The sequence below is a fragment of the Pezoporus flaviventris genome, unplaced genomic scaffold (assembly GCF_033815535.1).
Source record: "Pezoporus flaviventris isolate CSIRO_AGI_PZ_B2104156 unplaced genomic scaffold, CSIRO_AGI_Pfla_v1 ptg000193l, whole genome shotgun sequence".
NCBI lineage: Eukaryota > Metazoa > Chordata > Aves > Psittaciformes > Psittacidae > Pezoporus > Pezoporus flaviventris.
In genome coordinates, this window is record NW_026892741.1 from 986,239 (window position 1) to 1,012,589 (window position 26,351).

General features: G+C 41.5%; 1 protein-coding gene and 1 long non-coding RNA gene across 8 annotated transcripts in view; one reads left to right on the forward strand and one right to left on the reverse strand.

Moving 5' to 3' along the window:
* Positions 1–26,351, forward strand: part of LOC133262199 (uncharacterized) — a 170,183-nt gene that overhangs the window by 90,912 nt on the left and 52,920 nt on the right. The window lies entirely within an intron of this gene.
* Positions 1–26,351, reverse strand: part of LOC133262195 (chromodomain-helicase-DNA-binding protein 1-like) — a 110,403-nt gene that overhangs the window by 50,678 nt on the left and 33,374 nt on the right. For 6 of the 7 annotated variants that reach the window (XM_061441146.1, XM_061441148.1, XM_061441144.1 and 3 more), the window contains exons 3-17: positions 24,494–24,701; positions 20,869–20,967; positions 19,665–19,732; positions 15,531–15,680; positions 15,092–15,345; positions 6,920–7,145; positions 5,923–6,023; positions 5,495–5,673; positions 4,892–5,019; positions 4,590–4,806; positions 3,903–3,992; positions 2,909–3,099; positions 1,648–1,836; positions 1,314–1,476; positions 109–261 (exon numbers count right to left, since the gene is read on the reverse strand). In XM_061441146.1, the coding sequence (XP_061297130.1) occupies positions 109–261; positions 1,314–1,476; positions 1,648–1,836; positions 2,909–3,099; positions 3,903–3,992; positions 4,590–4,806; positions 4,892–5,019; positions 5,495–5,673; positions 5,923–6,023; positions 6,920–7,145; positions 15,092–15,345; positions 15,531–15,680; positions 19,665–19,732; positions 20,869–20,967; positions 24,494–24,701 (2,416 nt within the window). The remainder of the gene's footprint in view (positions 1–108; positions 262–1,313; positions 1,477–1,647; positions 1,837–2,908; positions 3,100–3,902; positions 3,993–4,589; positions 4,807–4,891; positions 5,020–5,494; positions 5,674–5,922; positions 6,024–6,919; positions 7,146–15,091; positions 15,346–15,530; positions 15,681–19,664; positions 19,733–20,868; positions 20,968–24,493; positions 24,702–26,351) is intronic. The other variant, XM_061441149.1, reaches the window with a different exon arrangement.

The following is a 26,351-nucleotide window of genomic DNA, read 5'->3' on the forward strand; positions in this document are numbered from 1 at the left end:
TTTTCCTATACATAAAATAAAATTTTCATAAATCTTTCTTCAAAAAGGACACTTAAGATAAAGTGGTAATGATCAAGGCTTCTTGGTGACTACCAGCAAAATTCTTACCTGAAAGGGAAACTGACGATACTTCAAATACTCCGCTAGGATGTCTAGCATTCTCACCATCTGAGAGAAAATCAGTACTCTGTTGCCACGTTCTCGTAGACGAATCAGTAGCTTGTCAAGAAGGATTAGTTTCCCACTGCTACGTATTAAATGCTACAAGACAATAAAATGTGTACTGCAAAATAAGTTCACCTCAACACTAACATACACTGCAGATGGTTAGACATTCATTAACGGGACATGAAAGTTTAATAAGTATTTAGTCAGTCCTGATCTTGTAAAAACTCATAAAAGCACTGAGCACTCTAAGTGAAATCAACAGGAGTACTGACTAGCATGTTTTTCAAATAAATGCATTTCTCAGTTCTGGCTCATAAAACCGCATCTTAACATTTCATTAAAATGTTAAGTAAATATAGTGTGCTACGAGTTAGAGCAGTTACAGTGTAGACTCAAGTTCTTTTCTAACAAATAAACAACAACAGACTACCTGACTACCTTAGTACTACTTGCTCCTCACTTCCTTTCTTTTGAACAGAAATAAGCACTGCTACTTGACCTGCTAAGTAATTTTAAACAATGCCTAATCAGTCAGGTTCCTTAGGCAAGATAAAAGTGAGAGCAATCTTGTTTGTAGAGGGCAACAGGCTTTACCTAGGTTACAATGTTAACTCTTCTCAGCTCCAGCGGGAACAACTAGAAGAGAAACTCATGTGCACGCTGAATTTAATGTTGGCAATATTAGGCCTCTTTAGCTGAAGAGGCTCAGGATAGAATTTTGGGGAATAAAAAAATTTGGAGTTAGGTGCTTTTATTCTTTATGCCAGAAATAAGAAGGATGTATCATTCATAACTGGAGCTAACAAAGATTATTCAGATGAGACAAGGAAATAATTGTTACAAGTATGCAATTATTAGCAATAATTTCTGAACACTTCTGATGAGTTTAGCTACAAATTTAAGTAGTTAGTGTGCCAAGTTACAAATGAAACATCCTTTAGCTTTGATAAGCACTTTATAATATAAAATAGCTTGTGCAGCGACAACTTGTGATTTCAATCTAGTAGTTTTTAGAAAGTATTTAAATTATGAACTTCAAAGGTCACAGAAAAAAAACCCTGATCTTTAGAAACATTTATGTTGTTATAAACCGCATCAATTATATTACTGCATGCATAGTAAAAGGTTTTTTTTAAAGGTATTACCTGTAAGGCCTCCTGTTTATTACAGAATTCATTATCACCTGGTGGTTTAATGAGGTAGCAATGGTTACAACACTTCTTGAGTTCCATCATGATGTTCAAAAATCCTGAGGTACTGCCTTTTGAACCTTTACTCAGGGCTTTATAATTCCTGGTTAAAATCCACCTATGATATAGAATGTGCAATGAAAGTAATTTCTAACCATTTGTGGAAATAGGAAGGATGTAAGCTCTCAAAATACCAGTTCAAATTGCATTATGAGAACTATTACACTTCAGAAATTTTCATATAGATATATCATTAAAATTGCAGGAATTAAAAAGTGTCATTACTTACTTGTAATATTGCTTCTGTAATGCACTCATTTCCATCCTCAAAATCTGTTCAACCTTGGCAGGTAAAGATTTTTCTACATCTTTTTTAACTCTTCTGAGTAGAAATGGTTCAAGTTCTTTGTGAAGACTTGCATAACCAAACTCTCTCCCTTTGCCATGCTCCTCTTCAAAATCTTCCCAGGAAGAAAACCTTCAACATAAGAAAGAATAAAGGTAAAATAGTGACATACCATGAACATCATAGACACACAAAGACCATAAATATACCACATGTGCACAAACACATACGGACTTCTTCCCCACACCCGTTTTATTTAATAAGTTTGTGAATTTGCATCTCACAAGAAATTCCAAATATTTTGCATGCAAATAAGAGAATGGAAATTTCCAAAATTTTGCAGAATGAATATTCAAAACAAACTACTGGATTTTAACTTCTGCAGCAAAAACCCAACATTATACTTTTCTGCATGGTAGAAGGTTGCAGAAATTCCATTATATTTCTAAAGATCAGCATGAAAAATTAGTTGCATAGCTGGAGGAAGTGCAAGAGAACGGACCGCATACCTTTTGCAGCTTGTATGGACTAGATAAAATGTAATTATTCTCTGCCATGTGCTAACAGACTAAGACAATGGACTTTGCGATCAAATAAAGAATAGGTGCCAGACAACAGATTTAGTGGCCTTGCTTGTAAGGTTCTGAAGAAGTGAATGCAACGCATAACTCCAAATCTAATTGGAACTACAGTGCTATGTATTTACAAGCTATCCAAAAGGAACATGTGATCTTATTTATCTCGGATATAAACAGAGGTCAGTGTAGAGTAACATCAATACAATAAACCTATACTATGCAAACTATAAGGGCAAATTCACTGCCTGACTGAACTACTGGATACTTGGATACGGACAGTGTAGTGCAATCTTGTTTTCACTCATGGTACTAAGAAAAGAAGACATTCCCAGCCCCATTCTATTTCCCTAGAGTAAATCCATGTGAGTTTCCTTTTAGATTAAGATGAAACGTCTTTTCAGGTTTGAGTCATGCATCAATCCTTTTTTTTTTTTTTTGGACTGCTAAAACAGCTACCAACAAAATTATCAGGAGCAGAATGAAAAATGTGTTCAATTATTTTATATAAAATATTTAAACTATTTCACAATGCAATTCTTTATCTCTGTTAACAGATTATCCAATCACTACAATATTCCACTGTAAGAAACTTGACCACACACACAAAAAAATTTCACGTTCCTTACTTTTCTGGCATGATGAAGTGCAGCAAAGACCAAAGCTCTCTGAGGGAGTTTTGTAGAGGGGTTCCAGTAATAAGAAGACGATGATTAGACTTAAAGTCTATTAAAGTCTTATACAGAAGGGAATCATCATTTTTTAAACGATGAGCTTCGTCAACTCCTATAAATACCCAATGCAGACCACCAAGGAATGACTTAAAGAAATTGGGGGTGGGGGGGAAACATTATACAAGTTAATATATTATGCAGTTTCTGATATTTTACATGAGGTTATATATACACCATCACTCCTTTTATTTTAATAATGAATGGACACATGTTTTTAGTATTAATTACGGTTTTTATGTTTGCTAGATTCAACAAAAGGCTATGCAGGCATCCCATGTTTATACTTGGGGGGGAGGAGGTAGGCAAAAAACTGATCTATACATTTCCAATTGACAAAAGAAAAAAAATGTTAAAATCCACTATTAACTATCTTCTTTCCAGCATGTATGAACAAATGAAATAGAAAGCCAACAAGCAACCTTTTAAATTAAAATTTTCATATGCTGTTAGGATTAACAATAACTCTATGTGCTACTATCATGAAGAGAGTAGTAATATAAATAATACTGCACACGCAAATACAAAGATAAAACATGGGATTTCAGAACTGTGAATCACAGGTGTTTGGGGCTAGGGATTGGTTTGATTTTTCAGTTCCAGGGTGATGGCCTAACAGAGTAGAGATTTTGAGATGCAAAGAAATTACAGCAATGTGAAGCTCAAGCAAACTGAAAAAAAAAAGTTTAACCCACTTGATGGGGGGGGGGGGGCAGAAAGCCTCACCATATATACATGAATCTAGAAGTGCTTAAAGAAAACATCACTGTCATATTTCCAAGAGTAAAGTTGTCATACTCCCCATCCATTTAATGGCCCAGAACCCAAATATGTGCCAACTCTAAAGGAGTTTTACATTCTACAAATTATCTCCCTGAAGACGTGTGATTACCTTATCCTTCAGCAAAATTTCATAAGTTGTTAGAAGTATATTAAATTTTAATCGTTTTGTCTGTGGATGCATCCATTCATGAGTTCTTATCTACAAGAAAAATCAAGTGAACTATAAGGTAGAGAAAAATGGTCTTATTGATCGGGATGACTTCAGGTACTACAGCAATATAGATGTTAAGTGACATATAAGACTCTTATCACAAAAAAGGAACACAACACATGAAGCTTTAAAAAAAAAGTTATTCAACAGTGGTGGTGGGGTGTTTGTTGATTTTTGTTTAGTTAGGTTTTTTGGGGTTTTTTTTTGGGGGGGTTGCTTTTTTTTTTCAACCTTTAATGGATAAGGTTACTTACATTCCTCCTTTCAGAAAACAAATTAAGATTGCCTGTCTGGATTAAATATTTATTTTATGCACCTAAATAATCACATGACAAAAGACAATTTATTTTCAAATGCAAGGTCGCATTTTTAATTCTTTTTATTATTAAGCAGGAATGAAATTTTTCACATACATTTATATCAGCTCAAAATTTATGTTTTTAATTTGCATTTTTAACACATACAATGTTTGAAATGAGTATTTGCTCATTCCTAATCAAAATATTGGAGATTAGCATAATACAGGGACATGAAGTATGCCTTGTTTACCACTAATCTTTTTCAATGATATAAAGAAATACTCACCATATTTCTGCTAGTTATATCTCCTAAGTAAACAACAGCATTCATCTGAGGAGCCCAAGTTTGAATCTCTCTTTGCCAAGATGTCAAGGTAGAAAGTGGCACGACTAGCAAGAAAGGCCCATACAGTTGGTGTTCGTGAAACAGGTAGTTCAGAAAAGAAATTGTTTGTATTGTTTTACCCAGACCCATTTCATCTGCAAGAATACAACTATTCCCTCTAAAAACAAACAAACAAACAAACAAACAAATTTATAAATGCTTTCAAGTTAAAAACAGCAAGACTAATTGAAGACTATACTTACTTGCACCATGAATGAGCAAGCCAGTTCAGTCCATTTAACTGATAATCTCTTAATTCTAAACTCTCATGTCCTCCAATATAAGACGGTTGCTTCTTTAGTGCAACAAACCTCGGCCTCTGTTTTAGAATCTGTCAAAAGCAAATTGAACATCATTCCTACTACTAAGTGAAGTTACGCAACATGTCTTATAGAAACAAAGCAGCAGTAGAAATCTGTTTGGTCACCAAGTCTAGACTTTATTAATCACAACTAGACTATATAACAATATTAACCCATTAGCAAGCTAAAATTAGCTTGGCTGCCAATCTAAATTCCACAACAGAAGTGACATGAACTCATTCACAAAGGTCAGTTTTAAAACAAACTGAGGTACTAAACAATTCTACCTGTTAATGGCAATAAAATAAGCAGGGAACAAATATCTAAAAAGACTATTAATAATGATATTTGCAACAAATATAACTATAGCTATCATTATTACTGTTCTGGACAACATCTGAAAAATATTTTATATCGTACATCTTTTTTAATACATAAAATATGTCAAACTTTTTTTTTTATTATTATTGCAACTGCATAAATCCATTGAAATTACAGACTCACCTTGCAGTCCTTAAATGGAGTAGTCTTGGATAGATTTCTGCTAAAATACTCATCAATACACGCCTGAAATTTTTTGGCAATGAGAGCACCATCTTCCCAGCTACATTCTGAGTAAGGCAGACCCTGCCATTTGCAATAGTAATCTGGATAACCAGCTTCTGATTTCTGATTTGAATGAGCTGCAGAAATGCATCAGAGATACCAGATCAATATTTTCCTTCTGTATTTTAAGAAAGCTCTCATTTTAGGTGATAAGACAACATGAACTAGTTTCACAGCAAAGACAGTATGACAACTTTTCTTTTCATCAGAGATTTTGTTTTGCCCTAAGTTGTTAGGGATATTAATAACCTAAATTTCTTAACAACATGCAAGCAATAAACTTGTAATATTCTCAACACTTTTCCATCTGGAAGTTTGTCACATACCAATTATCCTTTCCACTATTTGATATTGTTTATGTAGATCATCTGTAAGTTCCTGCTGGCAGTTATAATATTCCACATCTTCTGGAGAAGCATTTTTCAGCCTGAAATGGGAATTTATTTGTAGCACTTATTACATTGTGTATCTCTAAAACTAAGAAAATCTGGCAATTTTAAAGCTCTGAACATAAGCACCATAGGAATGCTGCTTAAAGAGCTTCTTTGAAGAAGGCACAACTCTGAAATTCCTGTATCTGGCCTAGGTACCTCATCACTGATGAGTGAGAAAGCTTATCAAAAGACACTGCTATCAGCTACACCTTGTACTAGTCATACAGTTAATTTACAATATCTATTCTCAACACTGAGTAGTGTTTTTCACATGGCATTTTCACAGAACATCACTGATGGCTCACTGTAAAAATCTATCATATAAGTAGGAATCACTAAAAAGCCCACTATTCATAGATTATATTAAACATACTAATGAAATGGAATCCTAAAACACAGCACTAAAACGTAAGGATTTATTTGACTTCTTGGTTCTGAGGCTTTAACAGAAGTTTGAGCCAAGAAAACTAAATGCTGTAATGTTTTGAGTGCTTTAAGCATTTCTGATTTCTTTTTTTAATCTCTGCAGCAATTCCTGAAGACCTCTGATCAAAATGCAATCAATCAATGGCACAATTAGTAAAAGGTAAGATTTAAAACAAAACCAGAAAACCCGCCACCCATCCTGTTAAAACTTCATTTTTAACAGACACATTAAAATCTAGGTGCAGAAGCTGCTTCCTTAAAGGCCTCATTTTACAAGATGTGTGAGCATTCTCACTTGCTCAAGTAAAGTTTCTATGATCAGAATCTTACAGCTCTTGTCTTCCTGTTGCATAGGCACTTGAAACTATGCCTTCACAAAGAGGCGATAGAACTCACAAACCCACAATAAAACATCTATATTACAAAAAATAAGGAGTGCGGAAGTAGTTATAAAAATACTCACCAGCGTTTTGTTTCCAGATCCTTTTTCTTATAGTTGTCCAGTTTCTTCATTCCTTTAACATTTTGTTGCTTTAGTGTTTCTTCAGTTTCCCAAGTATTATGGATGTGTGACCAACCTTTCCATTTAATAAGATACTGTACTTCTCCTAGCTCCTTTGACTTTTCAAACCCAGTATTTGGGTCACCATCTGCCTCAACAGCATAGATGGTGGTTGCAGCACCAGTGGCTGGTAAAGAAATCACACCATAAGGCTTGAATAAGTGTGCACTGCCATAAATTAATCAGTAAAAAACATACCACAGAAAGCAATTTGTGACAATCTTATATGAGCATGTAACTTGACAAATTATATCTACAGCTCTTATGTTATTCCTCTTATTTGAAGAATTATGATGTAGCTATATTAAAACATGCACAATGAGATTAAAAAAAAAACAACAAACCAAAACACTCTGCATCTAACCTATAGTATCTCATTTAATGATAATTTTCTTAGCGTTCCTAGTTTTTCTAGTGATTCACAGAGAATGCTCCACTAACACTGCTTGCTGTCATCTTTGCTATATGAGAATAAAACAGATATTTGACATTGTGCTTAATCAGCCTTGAGACTTGAAACACTATTCAATCATTACTATGCATTCTATAAATCCAATTCACAGAATCGAAGAATGATTGAGGTTGGACAGGACCTCTGGAGCTCATATGCTCCAACCTCCATGCTCAAACAAGTTCACCTAGAGCCAGTTGCCCAGGACCATGTCCAGATGGCTCTTGAATATCTCCAGGGAAGGAAACTCCACCACCTCTTTGGACAAACTATTCCAGTGCTTAGTCACCCTCATGGTCAAAAAAAGTCTTTCCCTATGTTCAGATGGAACCTCCTGTGTTTCAGTTTGTGCCCACTGCCTTTTGTCCTGTCACTGGACACCAATGGAAAGAGCCTGGCTCTGTCTTCTTTGAACCCTCCCTTCAGGTATTTATATACATTAATGAGCTCTTCTCCCTGAGCCTTCTCTTCTCTGTCCCACCTCTCTCAGCTTTTCCTCATAGGAGAGATGTTCCAGTCCCTTGATCATCTTTGTGGCCCTTTGTTGGACTCTCTCCAGTAGTGCCATCAGTCTCTTGTACCGGGGAGCCCAATACTGGACATAACATTCCAGATGCAGCCTCCCCAGCAGTAAGCAGAAGGGAAAGATCACCTTCCTCGACCTGTTGGCAATACTTTGCCTAATGCAGCCCAGGATACCATTAGCCTTCTTTGTATCAAGGGCACATTACTGGCTCATGTTCAATGTGGTGTCTACCAGGAACCTCACGACTTCCTTCTGCAAAGCTGCTTTCCATATGTTTGGCCCCACAGCATGTACTGCATGGGGTTGTTCTCCCCAGGTGCAGGACCTGGTATTTTCCCTTGTTGAACTTCATAAGGTTCCTTTCAGGCCATTTCCCCAACCTGTCAAGGTCCCTCTGGATGACAGCACCACCCTCTGGCATACCAGCCACTCCTCCCAATTTGGTGTCAATCTGCAAACATGCAGAAGGCACACTCTGCCCTGTCATCCAGCCCATTGATGAAGATGTTGCAAAGGACTGGACCCAGTATGTACCCCTTGGGTACACCAGTAGTTACTGGCCTCCAACTAAACTTTGCACTGCTGATCACCACCCTCTGGGTCCAGCTGTTCAGCCAGTTTTCAACCCGCCTCACTCTCTGCTTATCCAGCCCATAAATCAAGAGCTTGTCCATGACAAACTTATGGAAGAGTGTCAAAGGCCTTCCTTAAGACCAGTTTGACTATATCCACTGCTCTCCCCTCATCTACAAAACCAGTCACTTCATCGCAGAAGGTTATCAAGTTGGTCAAACATGATTTCCTCTTGGTGAAGCCATGCTGGCTACTCCTAATGACCTTCTTGTCTTTCATGTGCCTGGAAATAATTTCCAGGATTAGCTGCTCCATCAACTTCTAAGGGATTGAGGTGAGGATGGCTAGCCAGTAGATCTCTGGGTCCTCCTTCTTGCAGACAGAAATGACATGCAAACTGGTAACAACAGACGAGGAGAAGGCTGAGGTATTCAGCAACTTTTTTGCCTATGTCTTCTCTGGCAACCTCTCTTCCTACACCTCTCAAGACAGGGACTACAGAGTCCCTCCCACTGTAAGAGAAGATCAGATTCAAGATGACCTGAGGAACCTGAGCATATATAGGTCTATGCAACCTGACAAGATGCATCCCAGAGTCCTGAGGAAATGTAGTTGCCAAACCACTCTTCATGATATTTGAAAAGTCATGGCCATCAGGAGAAGTCCCTGGTGACTGGAAAAAGGGAAACACTGCATCCATTTTTAAAAAGGGTAGAAAGGAGGACCCTGTGGACTACCAACCTGTCATCTTCACCTTTGTGCCTGGGAAGATCGTGGAACAGATCCTCCTAGAAGCTATGTTAGGGCACGTGGAGGACAGGGAGGTGACTTGAGACAGCCAGCATGGCTTCACCAAAGGCAAGTCCTGCCTGACCAACCTAGTGGCCTTCTATGATGGAGTGACTACATCAGTGGACAAGGGAAGAGCTAACTGTAAGGCCTTTGACATGGTCCCCCACAACATCCTTCTCTCCAGTTGGAGAGGGAAAAATTTGATGGATGGACTGTTTGGTAGATAAGGAATTTGTTGGATGGTTGCATCCAGAGAGTAGTGGCTAACAGCTCAATGTTCTGATGGAGATCAGTGATGAGTGGCATCCCTCAGGGGTCCGTAGTGTGACCAGAACTGTTGAATATCTTCATCAGTGACATAGACAGTGGGATCAAGTGCACCCTCATCAAGTTTGCAAATGACGCCAAGCCAAGTGGTGCAGTTGATTGCTTGAAGGAAGCGATGCCATCCAGAGGAAACTTGGCAAGCTCAAGGAGTGGGTCCATGTGAACCTCATGAGGTTCACAAGGCCAAGTGCAAAGTCCTGCACCAGGGATGGGGCAATCCCCAATATCAATACAGGCTGAGGCATGAATGGGTTGAGAGCAGCCCTGCTTTTCTGAAGAAGGCTGAACACCTGGCTGCCGATGCTTGCTTGTGTGGCTTTTTCTTTACGTATTAAAATGTCTTTATCTCAACCCACGAGTGTTGTCACTTTTATTATTCTCTCCCCCATCCCACTGACAGGGACTGAGCAAGCAGCTGAGGGTGGTGAAACACTGGCACAGGGTGCACAGAGGGGTTGTAGATGCCCCATCCCTGGAAACATTCAAGGTTGGATGGGGCATTAAGCAACCTGATCTAGTTGATGACGTCCCTGTTCATTGGGGGGGGGGAGGGTTGGACTAGATGACCTTTTAAGGTCCCTTCCAACCCAAACCATGATACTATGACATTTGCTTTCCTCCAGTCTTCAGACACTTCTCCCAGTTGCCATTATCAATCAAAGATTATTGAGAGTGGTCTCACAATTACAGCTGCCAGCTCCCTCAGCACTCATGGGTGCATCCCATCTGGGCGCATGGACTTACGTATGTCCAGTTTGTTTAAGTATTCCCTGGCCCGATCCTCTTCCACCAAAGGTGCATCCTCCTTGCTCCAGACTTTCCCATTTGGGCATTTTTGCCCATCAATAGCAGCTCATTGGGATGAGCTGCTATTGAACTATTTCTTCCTAAGCTCATTTTACTACTTCCCTACTTCCCCCCCCCCCCCTCCTTATTTGAACTCTTATTTGAGGCAATTTTTAATAAAATACAGTCAGTATTACAGCTGAGGCAGACTAGCAGCAGGAAACAGGCTCATTTCTGTGAGGAGAGCCAAATAAGGAAGTAGACCCAACCAGATGCAGGGGACAGATATAGCAACAGAGCATGGCAATAGCAAAGGACTGCACAAGCAGTAACAACATCTGGGCATGCATAATATAAGAAATCTATTCCAGAAGACTTTTAACACAATGGTGACACTGCATTGGAGTAAGGGGCTAGAGTAAGAATACACTGGAATTTAAGACAGTATGGGAAAAGAAAGTTGAGAGGAAAGAGAGTGCAAGCTCTGAGATAGGTCAGAAACTCTAGAGATCAGGTATAATTAATGGAGAAAAGCAGTTCTGAAGTATGAGTAATCCCAAGTTTTCTATAATCAGAACCCTAATTTGCAGGCTAATAAAACAAACCCACATAAGCAGGAAACTGCAACCCACCAGATGCTGGAAACATAGAATCATAGAATTTTCTGTGCTGGAAGGGACCTTCAAAGGTCATCTAGTCCAACCCCCCTGCAATGAGCAAGGACATCTTCAACTAGATCAGGCTGCCCAGAACCATATCCAGCCTGACCTTGAATGTCTCCAGGGATGGGGCATCCACCAGCCTGTTCCAATATTTTACCACCCTCATTATGAAGACTTTTTTCCTCACATCCAGCCTGAATCTCCCCTCTTTTAGTTTAAAACCATCACCCCTCATCCTACTGCACTAGGCCCTGCTGAAAAGTTTCTCCCCATCTTTCTTACAGGCCCCTTTTAAGTACTGAAAGGCCACAATAAGGTTTCCCTGGAGCCCTCTCCAGGCTAAATAAACCCAGCTCTCTCAGTCTGTCTCCATAGGAGAGGTGTTCCATCCCTCTGATCTCCAACAGGTCCATGTCTTTCCTGTACTGAGGACTTCACACAGTACTCCAGGTGGGGTCTCACTAGAGCAGAGCAGATGGGCAGAATCACCTCCCCTGACCTCCAAATTCCACCCTCCAAAACCCCCTACGTAACAACCCCACTCTCATTTATAAAATTACTTTTAGAAGTGCACATGCAAACACACCACTGAAATTTTAGATTCCACCATCCACTGCACTGTATTGTAACTATTTGTACAGGAGTAACTGAAATCACGATCTCAATGGTTCAGACTTCCCAACTTCAGCATTCAGGCTACTGGCTAGCTGTCCTATCCAGTCCACTTTTTCTCCACCCCTCTGCATGCAGTTTATACCTATCAGGTATCAATAAACAGTACAAATAGTGATTTAACAGTATGGCATGCATTTATGCAATATGGAGCTATATTCTAATTAATTTTTACTTTTTCACAGTATCACAGTATCACAGTATGTTAGAGATTGGAAGGGACCTCGAAAGATCATCTAGTCCAATCCCCCTGCCAGAGCAGGAACACCTAGATAATGTTACACAGGAATGCATCCAGGCGGGTTTTGAATGTCTCCAGGGAAGGAGACTCCACAACCTCCCTGGGCAGCCTGTTCCAGTGTTCTGTCACCCTCACTGAGAAGAAGTTTCTTCTCAAGTTTAAGTGGAACCTCTTGTGTTCCACTTTGTACCCATTACCCCTTGTCCTATCATTGTTTGCCACTGAGTAGAGCCTGGCTCCGTCCTCGTGACACTCCCCCTTTATATATTTATAGACACTGATAAGGTCACCCCTCAGTCTCCTCTTCTCCAAACTATAGAGACCCAGCTCCCTCAGTCATTCCTCATAAGGGAGATGCTCCACTCCCTTAATCATCTTTGTTGCCCTGCGCTGGACTCTCTCCAGCAGCTCCCTGTCCTTCTTGAACTGAGGGGCCCAGAACTGGACACAATACTCCAGATGCGGTCTCACCAGGGCAGAGTAGAGGGGAAGGAGGACCTCTCTCGACCTACTAACCACCGCCCTTCTAATACACCCCAGGATGCCATTGGCCTTCTTAGCCACAAGGGCACAGTGTTGGCTCATGGTCATCCTGTTGTCCACTAGGACCCCCAGGTCCCTCTCCCCTACACTGCTTTCTAACAGGTCGTTCCCCAACCTATACTGGAACCTGGGGTTGTTCCTGCCCAGATGCAGGACTCTACACTTTCCCTTGTTATATTTCATCAAGTTACTCCCTGCCCAACTCTCCAGCCTATCCAGGTCTCGCTGGATGGCAGCACAGCCTTCTGGCGTATCAGCCACTCCTCCCAGCTTAGTGTCATCAGCAAACTTGCTGATAGTACACTCAATTCCCTCATCTAAATCATTGATGAATATATTAAATAATACCGGTCCCAGTACTGACCCTTGAGGCACTCCACTAGTCACAGGCCTCCAACTAGACTCAGCCCCATAGACTACAACTCTCTGGCTTCTCTCCTTCAGCCAGTTCGCAGTCCACCTCACTACCTGATCATCCAGTCCACACTTCCTCATTTTAGCCGTGAGGATGCTGTGGGAGACTGTGTCAAATGCTTTGCTGAGGTCAAGGTAGACCACATCCACCGCTCTGCCATCATCCATCCACTGTGTTATTTCCTCATAAAAGGCTAAGAGATTGGTCAAACATGATTTCCCCCTGGTGAAGCCATGTTGACTGCCCCTCATAACCTTCTTATCCTTGATATGCCTTAAGATGGTACCAAGGATAAGGTGTTCCATCACTTTCCCAGGGATGGAGGTGAGGCTGACCGGTCTGTAGTTACCCGGGTCCTCCTTCTTGCCCTTTTTGAAGACTGGAGTGACATTTGCTTTCCTCCAGTCCTCAGGCACCTCTCCCGTTTCCCAAGACTTGGTAAAGATGATGGAGAGTGGTCTAGCAATGACTTCCGCCAGTTCCCTCAGCACCCGCGGGTGCATCCCATCTGGACCCATGGATTTATGGATGTCCAGATTGCTCAACTGGTCTCTAACCCATTCCTCATCGACTAAGGCAAACCACTCCATCGACCTGACTTCATCTAAGGTCTCAGGGGTACAGGGCTCTTCAGGACTGCCCGCAGCAGAGTAGACAGAGACAAAGAAGGCATTCAGTAACTCTGCCATCTCTTTATCTTCTGTCACCAGGGCACCCATCCCGTTCATCAGTGGGCCTACATTGCCTCTGGTGTTAGTTTTGTCTGCCATGTATTTAAAAAAGCTCTTTTTGCTGTCCTTGACCCTTCTTGCCAGGTTTAATTCTAAGGATGCCTTAGTCCTCCTAGCTGCCTTCCTACATCTTCTAGCAGCAGCCTTATATTCCTCCCAAGTGGCCAGCCCCTCCTTCCATGACCTGTAAACTCTCCTCTTCCACTTGAGCATATCCAGCAATTCCCTATTTAGCCACGCAGGTCTCTTGGCCCTCTTCCTTGACTTCCTACGTGTCGGGATGCTCCAATCTTGAGCACGGAAAAAGCAGTCCTTGAATATCAACCAACTATCTTGGGCCCCTTTACCTTCAAGCAGCCCTGCCCATGGGATTTCCCCTAGCAATTGCTTGAAAAGGCCAAAGTTTGCCCTGCTAAAGTCCAGGGTTGCAATTCTACTTGCTATTCTACTAGTCCTGCCACACAAGATCCTGAACTCCACCATCTCGTGGTCGCTGCAACCAAGGCAGCCCTCAACCCTTACTGCTTCGACCAGATCCTCCTTGTTAGTGAGGATGAGATCCAGCAGCGCTCCTCTCCTGGTCGGCTCATCCACCATTTGCAGGAGGAAGTTATCATCCATACACTGGAGGAACCTCCTGGACTGTGGCTGGGTTGCCGAGTGGTCCTTCCAGCAAACATCAGGGAAGTTAAAATCCCCCACGACGACCACGGCCTGTGACTGTGAGGCCGCTCTCAGCTGCCTGTAGAAGGTCTCGTCAACTTCCTCACCCTGATCTGGTGGTCTGTAACAGACACCCACAACAGTATCCCCCCTGCCAGCCTGCCCCTTAATTCTCACCCACAGACTCTCAACTCGCTCATCATCTGTCCCTGGACAGAACTCTGTGCACTGTAGTTCCTCCCGCACATAAAGAGCAACCCCACCACCCCGCCTGGCTGGCCTGTCTTTCCTGAAAAGGGCATAGCCTTCCATGACTATATTCCAGTCATGTGAGCTGTCCCACCACGTCTCTGTAATTGCCACCAGATCATAATCTCCTGACTTAACACAGGTTTCCAACTCCTCCTGCTTATTTCCCATGCTGCGCGCATTGGTGTACAGGCATTTCAGGGAGCGAGCTGAGCACACCGATTTCACCTTTTTCCATTAGTTACTTAAGTTCTATGTTTTACTTTATAGGGCTTACAAAAGAAACATGCTTATGAGTATGAAAACCAAAATAAGATTATTTTATAGTATTTTTAAACTTATTCTTTACAAACATCACAGGTTACATACAGCTGAGAACAACTGCTGTTTACATTGTACCACAATGAACTACAGCATCTTAAGAACACTGATAAAAAAATACCTCCTTTTCGGCCAATTCGACTATCCATAAACTTCTCTATAGTTTCAAATTCATCTTCTTCAGGCTGTAGGACATCTTCTCCACAAACTTCCAACAAGTCATCAGAATCTGTCTTGGTTTCTTCAGCTTCTTTGTAACTAACATTGACTGTTGCCTGGCGACGAGACACTCTCTTGTCATAGTCATCATCATCTGATGAATCAAGATACCTCTTTTTCTGTCCTGCAATCTTTTTGCAGCTTTTTGGCTCAATTCTTGAAGACAATAAGATACAACACAACAGTAGAGTTGCTGCCTGTATTTGTTACTAAATATAAATATTTCATGACTGCTCAGTGCCTTGGTTTTCATTTCATTCATTAATCTTTCATTTGCCTGTACAGTACTTGATTATGAATTAGAAATAGTATCAGATTATCTAACATGCAAGACTTCTTACCTGCTTGGAGGTTTCTGGCTTTTGACCTTGTTTTTTGGCTCATAGACAGATTCTCTGTCTTCACAACTGCTTTTCTCTCTATCTTCCTCTGATTCAGAATCAGAACCAGTTCCTGATACTGACCCTGAGCCAGACATTTGCCAGTCTTCACTGTACATATTGAGAGACAAAATAGTAACTCACATTAGGGTTTGGGGTTTTCCTTGTTTGTTTTGGTTTTAAATCAAGTATTCACCACAAGTTTGCTGTGTTAATTTCAACATTCTTCATGGAAATAAAAATGTTAAAATAGCAATTTCAGCTGGAAGGACAGAAACTTATCATGAATGGATAACAGGTAAAAATACCCAATGGATTCAAAGAGAGTTGAATTAAGCTTTCTGTTATCCAGAGGTAGATGTAAAAAAAAACAAAACCAAACACAAAAAAAATTGGATTTATGTATAAATTACAGCTTTAATAATGGAGTTAACCTGACATCAATAAAACCTGAAGTCCTTAACAAGACTTTAGCTGGAAAGATACATATTTACAGTAACTCACCAATGCTCAAGTCAAAAAAAACCCATAACATCATATTTTGCCAAATTCAAAATTCTCTAATAGTTATGGTTACAAGCTCAGGAGTGTTGTGTCCCGACTAGAAGGAAGTATGGCTGGAGGGCCAGGAGACCTCCATGGATGGATAACGAGATGCTGAGGAAAATTTGAGAGGAAAAAAGAGGCTTATAAAAGGTGGAAGCAAGGACAGGCGGCCTGGGAAGAATACAGGGATGTTGTCTGGGAAGCCAGGGACCAGGTTAGGAAACCTAAGGTCCAGTTAGAATTAAACTTGGCTAGGGATGTGAAAGATAACAGGAAGGGATTCTATAGGTACGTAGTGAATAAAACACATACTAGGGACAACATGGGCCCTCTCCAGAAGCTATCAGGAGAACTGGCTACAATGGATTTGGAGAAGGTTGAAGTTTTAATGACTTCTGTGCCTCAGTCTTCACTGGCGAAGGCTCTGACCACACCACCCAAGTCTTGGAAGGCAGACGCAGGGACTGTGAGAATGAAGAACTTAGGCCCACTGTAGGAGAGGATCTGGTTCAAGACCGTCTTAAGAACCTGAATATGCACAAGTCCATGGGACCTGATGAAATCCATCTGCAGGTCCTGAAGGAGCTGGCGAACAATGTTGCTAAGCCACTGGCCATCATATTTGAAAAATCATGGCAGTCAGGCGAAGGTCCTGACGACTGGAAAAAGGGAAATATAACCCCCATTTTCAAGAAGGGGAAAATGGATGACCCAGGGAACTACAGACCAGTCAGTCTCACCTCTGTGCCTGGCAAAATCTTGGAGCAGATTCTCCTGGAAGGCATGCCAAGGCACATGAAAATCAACAAGGTGCTTGGTGACAGCCAGCATGGCTTCACTAAGGGGAAATCCTGACTGACAGGGAGGCCTTCTGTGATGGGGCTACAGAACTGATGGACAAGGGCAAAGCAGTTGATGTCATCTACCTGGACTTGTGCAAAGCATTTTGATACTTTCCCACATGACAACCTTGTCTCTAAATTGGAGAGACATCAATTTGATAGATGGACAACTTGGTGGATAAAGAACTGGCTGGATGGCCGCACTCAAAGAGTTCTGGTCAATAGCTCGACATCCAGCTGGAGACCAGTAACGAGTGGTGTCCTTCAGGGATGAGTGTTGGACCGGACTTGTTCAACGTCTTTGTTGGCTACAAGGACAGTGGGATTGAGTGTGCCCTCAGTAAGTTTGACGATGACAACAAGCTGTGTGGTTTGAGTGATCCGCTGGAGGGAAGAAATGCCATCCAGAGGGAACCTGACACGCTTGTGAGGTGGGCCAGTGACAGCCTTATGAAGTTTAACCGTGCCAAGTGCAAGGTCCTACACCTGGGTCGCAGCAATCCCAGGCACAGCTACAGGTTGGGCGGAGAAGAGATTCAGAGCAGCCCTGCGGAGAAGGACTTGGGGGGGTTGGTCGATGAGAAACTTAACATGAGCTGGCAGTGTGCGCTCGCAGCCCAGAAAGCCAGCCGTATACTGGGCCGCATCAAAAGGAGCGTGACCAGCAGGTCGAAGGAGGTGATCCTGCCCCTCTACTCTGCTCTCGTGAGACCTCACTTGGAGTATTGTGTGCAGTTCTGGTGTCCTCAACAGAAGAAGGACATGGAACTGTTGGAGCAAGTCCAGGGGAGGCCACGAGGATGATCAGGGACTGGAGCACCTCCCGTATGAAGACAGGCTGAGAAAATTGGGGCTGTGCAGCCTGGAGAAGAGAAGGCTGCGTGGAGACCTCACAGCAGCCTTCCAGTATCTGAAGGGGGCCTATAAGACTGCTGGGGAGGGACTCTTCATTAGGGACTGTAGTGATAGGACAAGGGGTAACGGGTTCAAACTTAAACAGGGGAAGTTTTGATTAGATATAAGGAAGAAGGTCTTTACTGTGAGGCTGGTGAAGGACTGGAATGGTTTGCCCAAGGAAGTTGTGAATGCTCCATCCCTGACAGTGTTCAAGGCCGGGTTGGGCAAAGCCTTGGGCGACATGGTTTAGTGTGAGATGCCCCTGCCCATGGCAGGGGGGGTGGAACTAGATGATCTTAAGGTACTTTCCAACCTTAACTATTCTATGATTCTATGTTCCCTGTGCCTCATTTGAATAATTAGGAACTTCAGCATAGGAACCAAAAATAATACAGAATCAGATTTGAGAATGACTTGGACCGTAGCAGTTTGAGAGGCACTGACTCCCCAACGCCCCCACTGAGCTTCCAAATCAGTTCTTCACACCCATGAAAGATACTATGAGTAAACCACTCGTGACTCCTGCTTAGTTGAGATCTACTTTACAGCAGGAAAGATGGACTCACTGATCAACAGTCACTTAGCTCAGATTTTACAGAGATATTTAATCTTAATAGCTTGGGGGGGGAAGGGGGAGAAAGGTCTGGCATGCATTCTTGAAAGGTCACTAAATCTATTACCATCTATTATCTACTACCATCTATCATCAGGTTTAGGGGTCTTTGACCAAGATGCTCAAACAGTGGCCTTCAAAGGTGGAATATTACTCAAAGACATTTTCATTAAATTTCAGATCAGGAAGCCTAAGAATCACTGCCATGATACTTCTTTCACTTAAATATGCATTGGTCCTAGAAGTTACGTTTTCATTAGGGTCAATACATCTGTGTGTCTTGGAAATACTATAGAATCTTCATTCTCCTTAAAAGATTATTTTTCTGCAAGCAGTAAATTAAAAACCACCCAAACAACAACACCCCCCACCCCCAAATAAAAACAAAAAATCTCCACCCCAAAACAACTAACTCCCCCACCCTGCAAATCCACAGCCTGCATTTATTTGGAGATATAGACAACATATAAAACACCATACTCTAGGGCTTGGATCCTGTACTAAGTTATATAGAGATAAATCTGATCTGTATGTCAGATAACAACTGCAAACATATTTGTTCAAAATAGGTATAAATCAAAATTGAATCACTGGATATATGAGGTTATTTGGTTACTAGATTCTAAACTTGAATATCTTTCCTGTAACAGAGTATGTTATTAGGTGTAATCACATTCTTAAGTAACAGAAAACTCTGAATAACAATTCATCACTAGAGAAGTACTATTTTGCATAGCAAAGCCCGCCTCCCCCCACCCCACCCCCATTTCTTGAAGATATTATAGCGGCGACCCTGAATATTGAGATGATTCAATTAACTGAAGAAGAAAAAAGAGAGAATGATTGAATTCCTATACACCGTTCATAAAAAAAAACAAACAAACCCAAACCCCAAACCAAACACAAACAACCCACACACACAGAGGTGACTGCAAATGAGAAGCTATGACCTTTTTCACAAACTTTTTAATCTACAGCTTAAAACCATCTCAAGTTCAACTTTATTACAATTTACTTAATTTTTTGATTTATTGAATAGCCAAAACAGTTTATTACTGTCAAACCTGTAATAATTTGATGGCGGGGTGGGGTGGGGGGGTGGTGCCTCTAAAGTGTTTAAAAATTTGCCATGAACTATGGGATTCCGACTTATGTTGCCATAACAAAAAATTATATTATTCATGAAAAACATCTTACTCTCTATGGTTTTTCTTCTTGGTTTCACTGGAAGAGTCATCTGCAGAATCTTCACTGCTCGATGAAACCTGCGGAATGAAGAAGAACAATGAAGTATTTTTACTATTAAAAAGATAATTCAGCTCCCACTTTCAAACTGAAATCTTATTCTTCGTGTCTTATCCTCTTCATCCCCCTCAGTGTACCCATTGACATTGAATAAGATCAGGATTGCTGTTGAGTTTGTATTTCTCCATCTAAGAATATACCGTATAAGAACTCTAGAAAACACTACAAAAAAAAAACCTGTCTTAAAATATAATAATTGTGCCTACATATAGTCATAGTTTATACTGCTGCAAGTCAATAAATCAAGATGAAGTTCCTATCAAAAGCCTAATAAAATCTCCTGCTCTCTCACTTTTCATATCCTCTCATAAACATCACTAAGAAAATTCTGAGAATAGCATGTATGTTTCTTCTCTCACCCCTCCCCCCCCCCAAAAAAAAAGCACCATAAATTGACGAACCCTCTTAAAATTATTTTCCTAAAACCAATCTCATAGAGATTAATGTTGGATCATTTTTATGCTGAAAAATAGTCTTCAGGAAAAGAGTACTTAGCAACAGCTATTAATATTTTAACTATATATGATTAAGTTCTTTGTCCTTTAAAGATATTTCTACTGCACAAAGACAACTTTTGCTTAGCCCATGATTTAGGTTTTAAAAATCTCTAAAATGGAAGTATGGTTCTTAAAATGCAAGCATTCATTTATAACTGTTATAAAAATCTATCTTTCAACTCCATATAGTGCTTTTGAAAACTGCAGCAGCTACCTTTATATAGTGACAATAGTGGAAAAGTCTTTTAGCATTTTTAACTGTCTTTATGCATCTCAGAAGGCAGAAATGCAATGAAAGTCAATACTACATGACTTGAAAACTTTGTCCATACATCACAGAACACCTAGCTAAGAATATTAATCTATACTGCTATCATTTTGGCACAAATCACCTGAAAACATGCAACTAAATTCCCCCCCCCCGGTTCCTCATAAACTTGTCAGTTACATAAATATTACTTTTATAGACTAAACCTAGACTTTTTAAACATGCATACACCTAAGAGAACAGAACTTAGCTCTACATAATTTTATTCTAACACATGGGGTACTGAGACATGCATGTTTACTTTTTATTTACTAACTTAGATGTTATTCACCTCTTCTGAACCACTGCCTGATGAGGCTGCCTTCTGATGTTGCTTCTTGAGCCCTGCTGATCTCTGCACAGCAAGTATACTTGGACTGGACTTCCAAACCTGAATCGGAATTCAGACACAAGAGTCATTTAAACATACTGAAACTTTAAAGTTTACCACATTCTTACTTTGCTTAAGATGAGCAGCATCCCTATTAAGATGAATCTCATTTTTATTAATATTAAAAAACTCACTATAAAATACTGCATGATGATAGTATTTTAAATTAGTGATGCTTCTGCAGAAAGGACTGTTATATAAGAATCGCTGGCACAATTTTTACAGTAAGTATAATAATCATTGTGCAGGCTTCTATATTATTAACATAACTTTTTAAAGGAAATTTTTTAAAATAATCTAGATAATTTCTTTCAGGCCACTTATCTGATATATTTTTGCTTCATATGGGAATACTGAATTACATAGAATCATAGAATCAAGTTGGAAGGGACCGAAAAGGATCGAGTTTATTTCCCTGCTCCTTGCAGGACTACCTAAGCCATTATGACTAAGAGTGTTATCCAGGCACTTATTGAACTCTGACAGGCTTGGTGCCATGACCACTTCCCTGAGGAGCCTGTTCTAGTGACTGAGCACTCTCTCAGTGAAGAACCTTGTCCTAATGCCCAATCTGAACTTCTCCTGACACGATTTCAGTCAATTTTCTCATGCCCTATCACTGGTCACCAGAAAGAAGAGATCAGCACTTCCCCTTCCACTGCCCCTCTTGAGGAAGTTGTAGACTGTGATGAGGTCACCCTTCAGCTGCCTCTTCTCCAAGCTGAACAAACCAAGTGACCTCAGCCACTCCTTGCAAATCTTGCCCTCAAGACCTTTCACCATCTTGGTTGCCCTCCTCTGGACACATTCTAATAGTTTGATGTCCTTCTTATACTGAGATGCCCAAAACTTCACACAGTACTTGAGGTGGGACCACACCAGTGCGATGTAGAGTGGAGCACTCACCTCCCTCAGCTGTGTTTGATGCACCCCAGGACATGGCTGGCCCGTTTGGCTGCCAGAGCACACTGTTGACTCATGTTCAACTTGCCATCAACCCAAAGCCCTAGATCTCTTTCCAGGAGGCTTCTCTCCAGCCTCTAGTCCCCCAACTTGTACATATAGCCAGTATTACCTCATCCTAGGTACAGAATCTGGCACTTATTCTTGCTAAATTTCATACAGCTGGTGATTGCCCAGCTCTCTAATCTATCCAAATCTCTCTGTAAGGCCTCTCTGCCCTTGAGGGATTCCACAGCTCTTCCTAGTTTAGTGTCATCAGCAACCTTAATGTACATATGATTCCTGTGTCCAGAACATTTATAAAAGCATTGAAGAGCACTGGCCCTAAAACTGAGCCCTGGGGAACCCTACTGGTAACTGGCTGCCACAGTATCCCTCATTAGGTTTCTCTCCTCCCTCCTCAGGCCTATCAAGGTCCTGCTGAATGGCAGCACAGGTTTCAGGTGTATCAGCCACACCCCCCAGCTTTGTATCATCAGCAAACTTGCTCAGGGTAGACTCCAGCCCTTCATCTTTGTTGTCATTGATATGCAAGTTGAATAAGACTGAACCCAGTACTGATCCCTGGGGAAGACCACTGACTACAGGCCTCCAACTGGATGCTACTCCGCTGATCATGTCTCTCTGAACTCTGCCATTCAGTCAGTTTTTGATCCACCTCTCTATCCATTCATCTAACCCACATTTCCTAAGCTTACCTATGAGGAGGTTATGGAAGACAGTGCCAAAAGCCTTGCTGAAGTCAAGGAAGATAACAACCACTGCTCTCACCTCATTTACCCATCTTGACATGTCATCATAGAAGGCTATTAGATTGGTCAAGCATGATTTCCCTTGGTGAATACATGCTGACTACTCCTGATGACCTGCTTTTCTTCTACATGTGTGGTAATGACCTCCGGAATGACCTGTCCCATCACCTTTCCAGGGATGGAGGTGAGGCTGAGTAGCAGTAGTTTCCCAGGTTCTCCTTCTTGCCGTTTTTGAAAATGGGAGTAACATTTGCCTTCCTGCAGTCATCGGGCACCTCTCTCATTCTCCATGCTTTTTCAAAGATGATGGAGAGTGTCAGAGCAACATCTCCCAGCTCCCTCAGTACCCATGGGTGCAACCCATCAGGGCCCATGGATCTATTAAGTCTGGTGTTAAGTCTGTCTAGGCTATCCCTAACCCAAACCTTTATGACCAGGCTGAAGACTTCCTTTCTCCAGCCTTCATCTCTAACCTCCCAGGTCTGGGACTCCTGAGAGCCATTCTTAGTGGTAAAGACTGAGGCAAAGAAGGCATTCAATAATTCCACCTTCTCTGTGTCTTCTGTTACCAGGACACCCATCTGATTCAGCAGCAGCCCCATATTTTCCCTTATCTTCCTTTTGCTGCTGATAGAAGCATAGAATCATAGAATAGCTAGGGTTGGAAAGTACCTTAAGATCACCTAGTTCCACCCCCCCTGCCATGGGCAGGGACACCTCGCACTAAACCAATATGGTTTATGGTGGCTCCGTCCAACCCGGACTTGAACACTGTCAGGGATGGAGCATTCACAACTTCCTTGGGCAAACCATTCCACTCCTTCACCAGCCTCACAGTAAAGACCTTCTTCCTTACATTTGACCTGAACTTCCCCTGTTTAAGTTTGAACCCGTTACCCTGTGTCCTATCACTACAGTCCCTAATGAAGAGTCCCTCCCCAGCAGTGTTACAGGCCCCCTTCAGATACTGGAAGGCTGCCATGAGGTCTTCATGCAGCCTTCTCCAGGCTGAACAGCCTCAACTTTCTCAGTCTGTCCTCATACAGGAGGTGCTCCAGTCCCCTGATCATCCTCGTGGCCCTCCTCTGGACTTGTTCCAACAGTTCCATGTCCTTCTTATGTTGAGGACACCAGAACTGTACACAGAACTCTAAGCTAGGTCTCACAAGAGCAGAGTAGAGGGGCAGGATCACCTCCTTCGACCTGCTGGTCACGCTCCTTTTGATGCAGCCCAGAATACGGCTGGCTTTCTGGGCTGCGAGCGCACACTGCCAGCTCGTGCTAAGCTTCTCATTGACCAACCCCCCCAAATCTTTCTCCGCAGGGCTGCTCTGAATCTCTTCTCCGCCCAACCTGTAGCTGTGTCTCCTCTCCTCTCCTCTCCTCTCCTTGTAGAAGCTCTTCTGCTCTTCCTGTTGTCCTTGATGTCCTTTGCCAGGCTCAAATCTAAGTGGGCTTTGGCCTTCCTTGTCTCATCCCTGCATACCCTGACCGCTGTTCCTATAGTCCTACTTGGCCTGTCACAACATTATGTGTGACTTTGTCTTCAAAAATATGCAATAAGTTAACAGGTGCTTCTGTGTGATACAATTTAGGCAATTATCTAACTGTAGGTGTTTAAAGAGATGAGAATTTAAGAGCCCATTGTTTGTTATGAAAGCTAAGCATGTGCATTCACTAACCTGATCAAGTTAAAATTCTAAGGAAATATTGTAGCGGTTTTGTTTGTTTAAATTAAAAATGCTCTTGTAATTACTCTGCACAGAATGTGGTTTTCCCTACAAAGAGTTAATTTATATGCTTTGTTTTACCTCAGATCCATCAGCTTTTGGTAGTGGTTTAGCTTGAACTTGTTTCTTCTCTCTAGATGTGTCAGACTTTGATTCTGATTGACTGCCTGACTCTGAACCAGATTCAGAGTCACTGCTACCTGACTGACTGCTACTTCCATCACTACTGCTTCCAGAGCTTGAACCAGATCCCGAAGCTGATGCTGACCCAGAATCATCATCTGTTTGGCTGCAATTAGAAGTTAACATGAGTATCACAATATCTAATTAAATAGGATTTTTTTTAAAACACATTAAAAATACTTTAGCTTCACCTATAAATCAACTGTTAGGTTAGCCCAGACACATGGATAGCATACAAGTGAATGCACTGGATTAAACAAATCAGGAATGAAAATTCAGTGCTTAATCAGATACTTTTCATTAAACCTTAAAAGGAGAGAGGGGAGAAAGAAGGGAAAACATTAATCATTAATGCAGATAAGTTAAACAAGGGTATTTCTCACCCACCCAAACTGTTACTTAGCTCCATCAAACCCCACGTATTTTTGTGCATACACACAGAATTGTTTTAAGTACTTTTAGATTACCCCCTCTCCCAGTTGTTTTTGGATAATTTTTTTCTTGAGCATGCATTTTTTCAAAGCAAATATAAACTCTGTTTTGTTTCCCTAGGCTTACTTCTTTCATACTGTCGTGGTTTAAACCCAGTCAGGTAATTCGTTCGCTCACTTCCCCCCCTTTCTTGCCCTCCCCCTGCTCTCGGAGGGACGGAGAGGAGAATCAAAAGAATGCAACTCCCACGGGTTGAGATAAGAACAGTTTAGTAACTAAGGTATAACACAAATCACTACTGCTACCACCAATGATAATAATGATAAAGGAAATAACAAGGGAACAGAATACAACACCTCACCACCCGCTGAGGGGGAAAAAGTATCTTTATGAAAGTACTTGCAAACTACGTTTCATGTGGTGATTTGGACCAACTATATACAAAATACCACCAAATACTTGATTAAATAAAGTGTTTACAAAAGTAACTGGAAAACCAGAAGTATGATGTCACACATAATATAAATTCATACAATTTTATACTGTTAAAATAAAGCAATAAATTCCCCACACAGACAAACCATGAATTTGTCACAGATTATATGACATGCGCCAAATCATGACCAGTGACCTTAGCATATTCTTGAGCCAGTGGATTATTCCACCTATATATTCATTTCACACTAGATTTAACATATCTAAGTAGAATAATATACAAAGTTAAACATGTATTTCATGACTATTCAAAAACATCAAAACATTTGGTTTTCTAAAACATTTTTACAAAGGAACTGAGTGAAAACTTGTCGTGGTTTAAGCCCAGCCGGCAACCCAGGTCCACGCAGCCACTCGCTCACTCCCCCAACTTCCTTGTCCCCCTGCTCCTGGAGGGATGGGGGGGGAGAATCGAAAGAATGTAACTCCCACGGGTTGAGATAAGAACAGTCCAGTAACTAAGGTATAACACAAAACCACTACTGCTGCCACCAATAATAACAACGATAAGGGAAATAACAAGGGGAGAGAATACAACCACTCACTGCCTGCCGACAGATCCCCAGCCCGACCCAAGCAGTGGTCTACCCCTTCCAGGTAACTGCCCCCACTTCTACATCCTGGGCATGACGTGCTGTGGTATGGAATACCTCTTTGGCTAGCTTGGGTCAGGTGTCCTGTCTCTGCTTCCTTCCGGCTTCCCCTCCTCCCTGGCAGAGCATGAGACTCAGAAAGTCCTTGGTCAAAGTAAACATTACTGAGCAACAACTAAAAACATTGGTGTTATCAGCGCTGTTCCCAGGCTGAAAGTCAAAGACACAGCACTGCA